The sequence below is a fragment of the Neopelma chrysocephalum genome, unplaced genomic scaffold, assembly GCF_003984885.1.
Source record: "Neopelma chrysocephalum unplaced genomic scaffold, ASM398488v2 Primary Assembly neopelma1_45, whole genome shotgun sequence".
Lineage (NCBI taxonomy): Eukaryota > Metazoa > Chordata > Aves > Passeriformes > Pipridae > Neopelma > Neopelma chrysocephalum.
In genome coordinates, this window is record NW_020897704.1 from 11,759,143 (window position 1) to 11,772,753 (window position 13,611).

At 40.3% G+C, this 13,611-nt stretch overlaps 1 protein-coding gene across 2 annotated transcripts in view; it reads left to right on the forward strand.

The window, feature by feature from the left end:
• The window catches only part of RELN (reelin), a 284,032-nt gene that overhangs the window by 213,518 nt on the left and 56,903 nt on the right, over positions 1-13,611 (forward strand). For both annotated transcript variants that reach the window (XM_027679385.1, XM_027679386.1), the window contains exons 26-30: positions 3,131-3,302; positions 3,679-3,879; positions 5,996-6,231; positions 8,304-8,461; positions 9,352-9,559. In XM_027679385.1, coding sequence (XP_027535186.1) covers positions 3,131-3,302; positions 3,679-3,879; positions 5,996-6,231; positions 8,304-8,461; positions 9,352-9,559 — 975 coding nt within the window. The remainder of the gene's footprint in view (positions 1-3,130; positions 3,303-3,678; positions 3,880-5,995; positions 6,232-8,303; positions 8,462-9,351; positions 9,560-13,611) is intronic.

Below are 13,611 nucleotides of genomic sequence, written 5' to 3' on the forward strand. Positions count from 1 at the left end.
AGTAAACTCCTGTTACTAGGAATAAAAAATGTAATGAAAGTGGACCTTCAAAAACTGAAGTAAAATATAAAGTTTCCTATTACGTCCCATATGAAACCTGACTAAAATTCTAATATCTGCAAAACATTAGCAAGCAAATACAGAACTTGCCCAAAAGAGGTATAGAAATCTGCCATTTCCTCTGATTCTGGTTTTAGATCTAATGAACATGTATTAATGTCACATAAAACTAAAGCTCCTTTAAATAAGTATTTAAGGAAGAGAAGAATTCATGTTCAGCATTTCAAATTTGCTGTAAAATACCTTGTCAGTGAAAATTTAAACTGTTGTCTGCACAGGTATTAACATTATTTCTGTTACCTATCATCCATGTCTTTCAACATGCAAATAATTTTATTTTCCCATCTTGTCATTTTGCGTTGAAATGAACAACACTTTCAGAAGGACTTCTCTAAGTCAGCAGACTGTCTTTTTCTAAAGGCAATCTAGGCACTTGGAAGTATAAAAATATTGAATTTTGTTTAGAATAGAATAGAATAAAATAGGATCAACTATTTCAGTTGGAAGGCGCCTACAGCGATCATCCAGTCCAACTGCCCGACCACTTCAGGGCTGACCAAAAGTTAAAGTGTGCTGTTAAGGACATTGACTGACAGGCCTGGGCATCAATTAATTCTCTAGAAAGCCTGTTCCAGTGCTTGACCACACTCTTGGAACAAAAATGCTTCCTCGTGTCCAGTCTATACCTCCCTGGCACAGCTTTGAACCTTTCCCATGAGTCCTGTCACTGGATACCAGGGAGAAGAGCTCAGCATCTCCCTCTCCATATCTCCTCCTCAGGAAGTTGTAGAGAGCAATGAGGTCACCCTTCAGCCTCCTGTTCTCCAAACTAGACAAGCCCATATCCTTAGCCATCCCTCATAAATCCTTCAGCTCTTTCACCAGCTTTGTTGCCCTCCACTGGATACACTCAAGGACCTTCACATCTTTCTCAGACCACAGGGCCCAGAACTGCACACAGTGCTCAAGGTGAGGCCACACCAACACTGAATACAGGAGGACAATCACCTCTTTTGAGCAGCTGGTGATGCTGTGTTTGGTGCATCCCACATTTGCCCTCTTGGCTGCCAGGGCATGCTGCTGACACATTTTGAACTTGCTGCTGACACCTTTTGAACTTGCTGCTGACCAGCACCCACAGATCCCTTTCTTCAGGGCTGATCTCCAGCCACATCTCTCCTAGATTATACTTGTTCTCAGTGTTACTCCATCCTAGGCACAGAATCGACATTCCCACTTGTTAAATTTCATCCCATTAATCAATCCCAATGCTCCAATCTGTCAAGATCCCTCTGAAAGACCTCTTGATCCTCAAGACAGTCAACCTCCCATTTTGGTATCATCAGCAAACTTGCTAATGGTGCATTCAACGCCTGCATCCAGATCCTTGAGAAACATATTGAACAGGAGTGGCTCTAGGATTGAACCCTGAGGAACACTGCTGGTGACCAGTCACCAGCCAGATGTAGTCCCATTCACCCCAACCTTTGAATTCTGCCCTTCAACCAGGTCTTCACCCAGCACACCCTGAAACCATTCTTCTGATGGTTGGACAACCTGTCCATAAGGATGCTGTGAGGTACAGTATCAAAAGCCTCACTAAAATCCAGAAAAACTACAGCTACCACCTTCCCTTCAGGACACACTCAACAAAGACGCTAAATACTGAAACCTTCATCACTGGGCTATCCAATACATTGTTTTTAGACAAAATATTGCCCTTCTGAGCAATCAAGAGTGATGGTCCTTACAGAACATAGCTATGCAGATTTATTTTCCTGCTGTTTCAAATGCGGTCCAGATCTTTTTTGCCAATTCCTTATTCTCCAACACATAAATCTGGGAATCCTCTGGAAAAGAACAGTTTCTTTTCCTGTCTCTGCCTCACTGGCAAATGAAGCAGAGTCCATGACACAAAATAACATGAGATATAAAGAAAGAGTGCCAAAAATATTGTATCTAGAAATGCATATATGTAAGTTGTCTGAAACAGGATTGAGAAAGTAACTAATTATTGTACTTTCGGCATAAGTGTGATTAGGTTTGAAAATTTAACTTTTATTTGACATCATTTTAGTAAGGTGTTTCCTAAGTCGAACATAACGCAAACTGAGACAACCTCAAGTTCTTTTATAAACATATATATAGGAGGGCTGAAATATTTTTACCTGCAGAAGAAAGCTCCGCTACATAATCTATTGCACTATAACAGAAGGATGCTTTTTTCTACAAATAGGACCAATCAGCAGAAGAGAATGAGAAATTGATTTTGCCAGCATATTTCACTATTACTTCCTGGCACCAGAAGAACATAAAGACTTGTTGAACATGGATCAGCTGAACAGTTTAATTCAAAGCTGCAGAGTTCAAATCAGTTCCTTATTGTGTTTGGCAATATAGTAATAGATCATAAAAAATAGATATTTTCTTAAAGAGTTTACATTTTCCACAGACAGGAAGGACAAAGATGGCTTCTTGATATGCAGTGTATAAGTAGGTATCTAGATCTATAGAAGGTTAGAATAATAGAATCATCAAATCATTAAGGTTGGAAAAGACCTCCAAGATCATTGAATCCAATCTTTGACTGAACACCACCATGTCATAGCACTAAGTGCCACATCCAGTCATTTTTTGAACACTTTCAGGGATGGTGACTCCACTACTGCCCTAGGCAGCCCGTTCTAATGCTTAACTAGCCTTTCAGTGAAGAAATTATTCCTGTTGTCCAATCTGAATCTCCCCTGGCACAGTTTAAGGCTATGTTCTCTTGTCACTGGTTGCCTGGGAGATAAGGCCAGCCCCCACCTTGCTACAGCCTCCTGTCAGGTGGTTGCAGAGAGTGATAAGATCTCCCCTGAGCCTCCTCTTCTCCAGACTAAACAACCCCAGCTTCCTCAGCTACACCTCATATGACTTACTCTCTTGGACCCTTTGTCAGCTTTGTTTCCCTTCTTTGGAAATGCAAATTACTTTGGACTTGTAAGATAGATGCCCCTTTTCCCTCTTCAGTGGTATATATCTCTACAAACTGTGCTCTCTAAAGTTCTGCTTCACTTCTGTTCTTCAGGTTTGTCTATCTGGAGCTGCCAGCTGCAGCCAAGACACCTTGCACCAGGTTTCGCTGGTGGCAGCCCGTGTTTTCAGGGGAAGGGTATGATCAGTGGGCCATCGATGACATCATCATCCTGTCAGAGAAGCAGAAGCACATAATTCCTGTTGTTAATCCCACTTTACCACAGGTAATAAGCAAGAGCTGGCTCTGGGCATCCCCACAAACCAGGAACCATCCTCTCTGTTAGGAACTTTTGTTTGAATATAATTTTCTTTGAAAATGTTGGGTCTATTTAAAGAAACAGCTGTAGTGTTTGCAGCTGTGTCTCTATGTGGGAATAACTTGTGTCTTATCACAAAATCATCAGGCTCCTAATCTTTGTGACAGAGGATGTAATGATGTATCTCCTCAAAAAGTCAGGACTGAAGTTTTGGAAATTACAATTTTTTGAAAATGACAGAAAATACAAATTGCAAAATTTGAAAGTTGATCATTTTGGGAATTATTCTGAAGTCACACTGCAAGGTGATAATACTTGTGGCTTTCCTTTTCATCTCTAACAGAACTTTTATGAAAAGCCAGCATTTGATTACCCTATGAACCAGATGAGTGTGTGGTTAATGCTGGCCAACGAAGGAATGACCAAAAATGAAAGTTTCTGCTCTGCCACACCCTCCGCCATGCTTTTTGGTAAATCAGATGGAGACCGGTTTGCAGTGACTCGAGATTTAAGTCTGAAGCCTGGATACGTCCTCCAGTTCAAGGTATTCTTTAAACATAAATCCTTGCAAGAATATCCCTAAAATTGCCTTTAGTCAGTACTTGCAAGATGCCACTGTGGCCACAGTTCAAATCAACATGATAAACTACACCATTGCATAGAAGGATGTGAAGAGCATAAGTATGAATTCAAACAGCATAAAATGCCATTCTGCTTTCTGGAAGGATAGCCAAAACCTTGGTGCAGGAGAGCGTTTTTACCCCTCTGGAGAAGTTTTAAAGCTTTTTGTTCTTCGACACATTTCACAAGTGGGTTGAAGTGACTGTCATTGTATTCAAGTCAGTACCAGGAAATGCTACTACAATGTCAAGCAAAAAAAGGATTTATCCCGTCTGGGGCTCCATGAGTACAAAAGCTCCAATGTGGTTTGCGTACATTTTTGTATTTTAAACTATTTAAGGACTTACAAGCTGCTCTGTACTCCAGTGTGGGTTTTTCATATAATTTACTTCATTGTGTCAATGAATATAGGCTCCAATTAGCATTTTCCTCTTTAAAGGGCTTACAGAAATTTCACTGGTCTGACAATACATCAGAATATGGGCTCCAAAGAAAGTATATTTGCTTTGACAAGCTCTTGTTTCTGAACCCTAATCAAAATTTTATTGAGTTTATAATGAAATCCCATTGGTGAATTCTGGAGGTTGGTTGCAATGCAATTTTAATGAGCTCACCACAAATACATGGTCCTTACATAATTGGTGGATACAGACACTGAATAATTTACAAGTGGAATTATTAAAGAGATCAGATGTTTACAGGCAGCTTTTCAAATATAATTCCCACAGTTCTATAAATAGGAAAGTTAGTTAGAAATAATGGGATTTGTAAAATAATCTCATTTCATCTAAAAGTTATGCTAATGAATGCTATACAAACTGAGGGATTTCAGTACAATTTCTGAGTGAGTATTGCTTGTAGTTTTATACTTTAAACTAAGACCCAAAAATATCTCAATGTATCAATACTATTTAGCCTGAAAAGATGCTATTTGCCTCTTTGCCACTTTCCTCTACTTCAGTGACTTAGTCTCCCTTCTGTAGGTTTGATGAGCAGCAGCATTTAAAAAAAGTTTTAGGCTAAAAAAATCAATACTTAAAAATGTTTCATACACGTTTCGTTACTGAAGCACTTGGCAATGTAACACAAATACACAAAACATAAACAACATGTATCACAGAACAGTAAGTTCTTCTTTATAAAGTCTATCATTTAAGGCCTGAATTCAGACTTTTTTGGAATGCTTTTAAACCAGCCTGCACATAAATGTGTTCGTCTTATTTGCATGCTTTAATTTTAAGCATACGGTTAAATGCTTCTGTAAGTTTGTGAAATTTCCATTTTAAATAGCAAGCTGGAATAATTTTGCATTGATAAACTCAAAGACAGTAATTTGTCAGAATTATTTCATTTTACATGAATGATTTTGTTTTACATTTTATGTTCTATAGCTCAAGTAGAATTTCTGCAGGAAAATAATGAAAACTAATATTTTTCTGATAACTTGAAAAATGAAACTGAAAACTTCAAATCAGCAGTTGATTTTTGTCTTCATTACATTCTCTTTTCACATTTTAATATGCATTTTTCTACTTAATTCAATTTTATTGTATTCTGGGGGCCCAAGCTGCAGTGTCAACTCCCAGACATCATTCCTGCAAGGCCAGTGACAAGGCTGTGGCCAGGGCTCACCTGGGAGTCAGGCTGATCCTGTGGTCACACTGGGTGGACTGCAGATGGGATGGATCTCAGAGGATGCAGGTCTTCCCACTCTTGGGCATAGAGGTGCCTGTGCAGAGTTTGCTGTTTGGGGCCTGCTATGCACAGGGAGCCTTGAAAAGTTCTTTGCACCTTTTGGTGTGCTGAACTCGGCAGCCTTAATGAGGGGATAGTGGGAATTTTTACTGAGACATGTCATATACATGTAGGAAACAAGAGTCCTACCATCAGTCCTACCAACCCCTACCCAGGGTTTCAAAGCAAGTGTTTGGAGCATTAAGCCTCCCAAACCAAAAAGTCAAAGGTGGTCTGCAGACAATAAATACTAATAACAGTGCAGGTTTCTTCAGCTCATATCTGATGCTCTGCTTTTTTTGCAGCTGAACATTGGTTGCACCAACCAGTACAGCAGCTCTGCTCCCGTTCTGCTTCAGTACTCACACGATGCTGGGCTCTTCTGGTCACTGGTGAAGGAGGGCTGCTACCCTGCTTCTCCTGGCATGAAGGGGTGCGAGGGGAGCTCCCGGGAGCTGAGCGAGCCCACTGTGTACCACACAGGAGACTTTGAGGACTGGACAAGGATTACTATTGTTATCCCTAGGTCACTTGCAGCCAGGTACTGTGCATTGTAAACCAGTGATGCCAGTGGGACCCATGAATTAGCTGCTCCTTCTGTGATGGCACACTGGGAAGAAGTTGCAAAGCTGTGAATAAAAGCAGCGTTAAAAAATGGCAGATCTGGGAAAAATATACTGTGCTCCCCAAAACAGGGAGAAGTTTTCCATTTTAAAGGGGTCAGATTGTTCTATAGAACTAAATTACAAAGCAGCAAGGCACCCAGCACATTTTAATTTGACATCAACCATCATCCGTTTTTATATATATCAGTTAGGTCAGAGGCACCAGCAAGAGAGTAATAAGTCACATGAATCAAATAAGCCAGTTGAACAGGATTAATTTTAGTTACCACTGGGCAAAGAAACCTTAGAAAGGTATTTGGGCTGTTGTGTGATGTGCTGTGTCACGGAAGGTGGCCGGGAGAGCCAAAGGCAAAACAGGGAGGAAAATAATAGGTGTGCTCACCTGCAAGCATAACCTCAGCATCGGGTTAATACTGGTGAGAAAATATCAGATGCTGGAAGACACAAATAAGCCTTGAAATCAGGCAGCTTTTCTCAATCTTACTTGGATTTGGCTGAAGTTTCTCACTCCTCTTACTCTCTGTCTTACCCCAGCAGTAAAACAACCCAATCTGATTTGCTGGCCGCACCAAGCGCTGCCAGCATCTGTCCCCACTGAGCCCCTGGCCATGTCCCCGCTGCCTCCTGCCTCTCGCTCCCCAGGCAACTGCCCCAGTGCTGCTCCAGGGTTTCAGCCCTGTCCTTCTGCCATGGACTCCTCAGCCCAGGCACAGATTTCGAGTGTGTGGCATATTTTGTAGCAGGAGAGCTGATGCCTTTGCCGCAAGGACTCGAAATAGCAGCGTGTACCATAACAAGTTTGTCTTTTCTTCAGTAATTAGCCAATAAAAGCAGGTGCCAAATTGCACAGATCTGACACCAGCTGATTTGATTTACCCAAAACAAGCAGTGCAGAATCAATAGCAGCAATCTGTTTGGCATTATGTTCAGTAATGTGATCAGGAATAAGAAGCTGATGCTAATACATTAAAAATGTAAGTATTGTGACTCCAATGAGGCTCTTGGCATGTTGAAAACTGGATTTGTTGTGGGTCACTTCAGAAGTTGTGGCTTATGGGTTAACCAGAGAGGCTCACATTTCATCAGTTGGTACAGAGCTCGAGCACGATGATCAGCTACCTACCAAATCCAGGTGCACAGTAGAAAAGGGGAAGCAATAGGTTTATCATATTTTTGGCAGAGTAGAAAGGAAAATCTTAGTTAATCCATTAGATTGGCAGTGAGATTTTAAATCTCTTCCCCTCTCTGGAGCTCCTATAAAATGATTTAGTTAAAAGCTAAATACTGAAAATGAATAACCAAAATATTTTTTCTTCAACAAATATCCTATGCAGTGGGTCAGCTGGAGTAACTTAGTGTTAGCTCATTGAATTCTCTGGAGCAGCTTCAGTTATATAAGTTAAGGATTAAATCACTGTTTTCTAGGAATTTCATGTTGTCATCCAAGAATAAAAACTTAGTATTTCTGTGCTCATGTCCTGTAGGACATGTTATTTGCCATCATTTTTAGAAAGTGGAGCTTTTTTTGTATCAAAATAACTTGAAAATTTTTACTTAAAAGTCTACAATCCCATAGCAAACTCCGCATCACTGCCATTACTGAGTTCTTTTTGTAAGTACTGTAAGAAATGGAGTTCTGGGATTTTAATATGTAATTAGTAGTTCAGGTTGAACTAAGTAGTAAAAGGCATCTTCAGAGTCACGTCTAATCATTCAGTTTTGTTGATAAAACCATGTATTTGTTCTTTGCATCACACTGGTGCATACAGGCCATGGAAATAGAAGAAGTCAAAATGCATCCAAAAATACTGGAAGAAATGTCCTTAAGCAACACTGGACAAAAATGTAGGATGTCAGAAATATTTTTCAGGCATCCTATTTGCAAAAGGCAAATTTAGGAAAAGGTCCTTTTAATCTTAAACACGGAGCAGCAGATATTGAAGCTGGGAATAGTAATACCATGTCCTTTGTTGTTGTTTCTCTACAGTAAGACTCGATTCCGCTGGATCCAGGAGAGCAGCTCCCACAAGAGTGTGCCTCCTTTCGGCTTGGATGGTGTCTACATTTCTGAGCCTTGCCCCAACTATTGTAATGGCCATGGGGACTGTGTCTCGGGGGTCTGCTTCTGTGACCTGGGCTACACAGGTAAGACAGCCCTCTTCAGTTGGGATTATAGTAAGCATTGGCTGACTTAAAGCTGCAAATCTAGCATCTTGTTTTTCCTCTCCAGTATTCTGGAAAAATGTATGATGACATATATTTCATGGGCTGCCAGCAAGAATCTTTTTGTTTTGTTAAATAAAATTCAGCACAGGCAAAGCGGAGCAGCTGAAGGCAGCGGACACCATTGATGTTTCTGGCAATTGCAGTCTTTGAACATCACCATCTGCATGAATGGGAAGGGACCAGCAATAAAAGAGAAAACAAAATAAAACATTATAAACTGAAAAGTCTGCTTAAAAGCGTTTGGATCATCTTCAAAAGAATCGTTGCCATTTTTGAGTCCCCTGGCCATCAGATGGCATGGGACCAGGAGGGAACATATGCTCTGACAGGCCCTTCTGTGGAAAATTCTGCTCACTTTTGGTTTCAGGTGCTTTTATGCTGAAATAGAAAAAAATCCAAAACCCATGAAAAAAACAGTGATTGACACAACCAGTTGTACACTGCACTCTTTTCAACCCTCTATACCAACAAAGCAATAAGCTAACATCTTTTGTTCGATTTGTTTAAAATAAAATAAAAGGATAATATTTTTCTATTTACAAAAAATGCCTTATCAGCGTAACGCATGGCTATTTTTCACCTAGTGAAATAAGCCATCTCAGAGTTTAGAGGAAGAGGGCTTATTCTGCATTCAAAAATTTGTAAAGTGAGTTTGAAAAGGTACAATCATCAGGGCATTTTCTTAGAAAAGCCTAGTGCTTTGTCGCATATGGATGCAACAGAACCATCTGCCAGTGTACTGTATCTGACCCTTACTCTGTTCAGCACAGTTTCACTAAAGCATTTCCCTCTTTTTTTCTTTTTTGAAGCATCGCATGGAACCTGTGTGTCTAATGTGCCTAATCACAGTGAGATGTTCGACAGGTTTGAGAGGAAGCTAAGCCCTCTCTGGTACAAGATAACAGGAGGTCAGGTTGGGACAGGCTGTGGTGTGCTCAGCGATGGAAAATCTCTGTACTTCAATGGACCTGGCAAAAGGGAGGCGAGGACTGTTCCCCTGGACACCACAAATATCAGGTCAATCCTCAGTGCTGCTTCTCACAATTGCCTGTGTATTCATGTTGTCTCTTCTGCCCTGTTGCAAGTGTAGATGTGAAAAGGTTGGAAGTGGTTTTCTGGCAATCACAGTCCGTACAAGAAATCTTAAAGGCAGAAAAAATACTTCTTTGTTCATTCTGATGTACTATTTTCTTCTTCTGAAAGAGAATACTTAGGTTAGGAACAGTGGAATAGCAACATAAAATAAAATATTAACTCTCTATCCTTCTGAGAAGATAGCTTGCATTGTATTCTAGGTGGACAGGCAGAAGATATGGTCTTGAGAATGCACAAAAACTAAGGCTCTGCCCAGAACTGGAGAGAAAAACTCCTCTTCTGCTGACTGTGTTGAATTGCAGGCATGATGATGGCATAGCAAGGAGCTTTTGTCTACTTGCCAGATGTTGTGAATTAGTCCACTTGTCAGAAGTGTAAAGGAATGGAATGTGAATTATTTCTACACAGCCAAGAGGGTAACCAGCCTTCACCTCTCTCCCTGCTGCCACTGAATCCTGCTCCAATGGCAGCAATTATCCTCTTCTCTCAAATTGTCTAACTGATTAATATAATTAGAATAAACAAAGGGCTGTTAATTCTAACCACTATTTAGTCTGCTGCTTTGTCCAGTCTCATAAGGGATCTCCCACCTGAAGCCTTGCACACCCTACAATTATGTCATTTAGCTTAATAAAAGATACTTCTCCTGACAAATACTGTTCTGAGAGTAAGTAATGCCATGATTTGCTCCATTATTTAATTTGTGACATCACTCAGCGAAGTCTGGCCACAAGTTACTGCTACCACTCTCCAGCTCAGGCAGGCAGTGCTCTGTAGGGCAGTGTGGGTGCTGCAGGTTTGGGGACATCCTCAGCTGCTCCCCGGCATTGCCCAGCACAGCACCAGCTGCCTTTTCTCTGACCCCTGCTTGTCTTGTCACAATATATTTATATAATTGCTTTAATTAGTTTATAATTAGAATAATTAATTGTTTGACAAATACGCTTTGGACAAGCACATGTTTGTCTCTGGGAACTCTGGGAAGATCATCTGAGCATTTCTGTTCCACCATCTTTAAAGCACCTGTTGTTAGTCCTGTGAAGCATCCATGATGTAACTACATCATCAAGAAGTCTATATTCAAACAGTATTTTTGAGCTACTCCTTCTTTCACGGAGAAATCTTCTTATAAAAGAAAAGTATTTCCTTTAGCTTTAATATTACTTTGAAACCAATTTTAATGCCAGATATTCATACTTATAGCTTTCCTTTTTTGCAGAGTTTGAACCATTTTAAAAGCCAAAAGAAGTTTAGAAATACGGAGCAATTCACTTTCTTGACTTTTTTAATCTGTCACTGCTTCTGTTTTGCACAAGAACATGGTCACAAACATGGTCATAAAACTGCACCTAGAACATAAATGGCCAGATGGACACTTGATAAGGGCAACTAAGATCTCTCCTCTGAGCACGTACTCACGGTGTGAGCTGCTCTCCTGCTGCAACTGATTGTTCAAAATACATCAACACTTTATTTTTTTTTAAGCATCACGGTGAGGAGGTTAACTTTCAACAATTCAAGCTCGAAGCCACAACCCTGAGCTGTTTGCTAGACAGAGCAAACACAGTGGTCTTCTCAAATACAAATGGGACTAACCTGGATTTTTCTTCAGTCTGTGCTAAAGGGTAGTAGCCACCTCATGCTGCATGGACTCTTTAGATTACAGCAATTACCCCAGTCTGCTCCAAGAAGAGAATAGCTGCTTCAAAAGGGCAACACAACTCTTCCTAAAATAGGGTCTATCAAAGGCCAGTGCTTTGTCTTTTGGAAGCATGTATTTCTTTCATTAATTATAAGGCAATCTATGTTGGCCGTGTATAATGTAGACACTGAGCTTCAGACACCTTGCTTTGAACAGATGCATGCCACTTTAATGTTTGATTCCAAATGTAACATAAACTGGGTCTTTTTTTACTAGAAGTAAAGACAGACTAAGTTTGTGAGGGTGTGAGGGGTTAACTGAAAGACCCATCCCGTAAAAAGAAAATAATTCCTCAGCCTAGAATTTCTTTTTCATTATTGGAGCTAAAATTAATATCACTTGAAAGAGGAGATTAGAGGGAAGCACTTTTTCCCATTTTGGTATTACTTTTTGCATTCAATGATGCCTTGCATAGAATTCAGCTATCTTATTAGGGGTCATCTTAGCCCCTGCACAGTTATCTTTTATTTTTGCAAGGGCTTTTTGTTTGGGAGGTTTTGGTGACTGGGTAAACAGCAGGAAAATATGCCTTGAAAGACATACTGTTAGATATGTGGATTGAGGGTTGTGAATAGGAAGGCTGAGACTCCTGCAGTAGATTTTTAAGCTGCTTATTTTTCAGGTTAATAGTGTTTTCCCAGACCTTTTAAGATCTTGTTTTGTTAAATCAGGCATGGAAGAGCCTGATTGAAAAATTGAAAAATATTGCAAGACACTAAAGTTTTATTTTCATTCTGCAATTGCTGCAGATCTACCTATGCATGTTCCCTATCATCTTCCTGCAGTTACAGCTTTTCGAATGTAAAGGGTAAACTTTATGTAAGGAATGTAAATAATTTTTCTTCTTTTTTTCAAGTACAGAGACTCTTTTCCCGTTCACCCTTCTCTTCCCAGCAGAGCAGAGTCCAATGGGGCTCAGTGTTGCTGGTTCATTATGCTCCAGAGGGGTTGAGATTTGCCAGCCTAAGATGTGTTGTGCTGCTCAGGGAAGCAGCCCAACAGGACACTCCCAAACTCAGATGTCACACTAAGAGTATTAAAACTAAAGCTTGTGCCCTGAAGCCAGTGATCATAAAAAAACACTCAATTTTTAGTATATACATTAAGTGATATCATAATCATAGCCTTGTTTGTCCTATTTGCCTCCTTTTTCCTTTATATGGTTGACTACACTTTTTTTTCCCCAGATATCAAGAGAACGTCCCATAGCACTAAGAGAGCTGCGTCAAAATTCATTTCACCCAGATCATTTTTTTTTTGCCTTACACTTCAAAAACCCCCTCCATCCCTTCCCTATTGCATGGCCCAATACGCCAAAGGCACAATTTCACTGGCAGTATTTCTGTCCTTCTGTGTCAACTGACAATCTGATCCATGGATGCATTTTGGTTGCTGATGAGCTACTGCCTCCCATTTTGATGGCCTGTCCCTTATGACACTCTTCGCTATCTGTTCAGTAGGACCATTTGCACACAGTGTCTACCTGGCACTAGATAAAAACCATGGAATATATATATTTTTTCCAAGTGGTGACATCTGGCTTGTTAGCTGTCTTGGCTCCTGTCCGCTTTACAGACTCCATTGCTAATGACTGTACAACCATCCCAGGGATGTTCTGGGTCAGACACTTTTGGATCACCCTTCTGCAGGAAGGGGGTTTTTTGTCCTTTGTTTTTGCTTTGTAATGATCTTTACTTTTGACAAGCATAAAAGACAATTTTTTCACAGGACTGTAAATCTTTTCACCTCAGAAACTTCTGTCTGATGTTTTATTGCCTTAATACTGTCTCAGACAACAGACCTGCAGCAAACAAACAGGACCTACCTGGCTAAATGATGTAGTACTATAAGCCTGACGATTTTTGAGGTATCTATGGGGTTATGTTAGAAATGAGATCGATGAGGATATTCAGGCTTGTCCTAGTCCCTGTGGATATACAAAACATCTCAGATAGGAGATACAGATTTTGATAACAGAACTGAAATGTGGTTGGGTTTAGAATCAGAAGAGGATCATGATGCTGTGTATGTAGCAGTGGATGCGGGAAATTGGAGTCCTGTCTGCATCGTACTGGCTCTGGCTGTAGTCCTGTGGCTGGTCTGTGATTTTACCAAAGTCACTACAAAAATTAGGATCACATTTCCTAAAGCAAAAAGAGTTATCCTTGTGGGGAATTATTTGAGTGGTAAATCAAGCCTTGTTTCTTCACACAGAGACACAAACTCACCTCAAAAGTAATATTTTAAATAAAGAAGTTATCTACAGGCAATA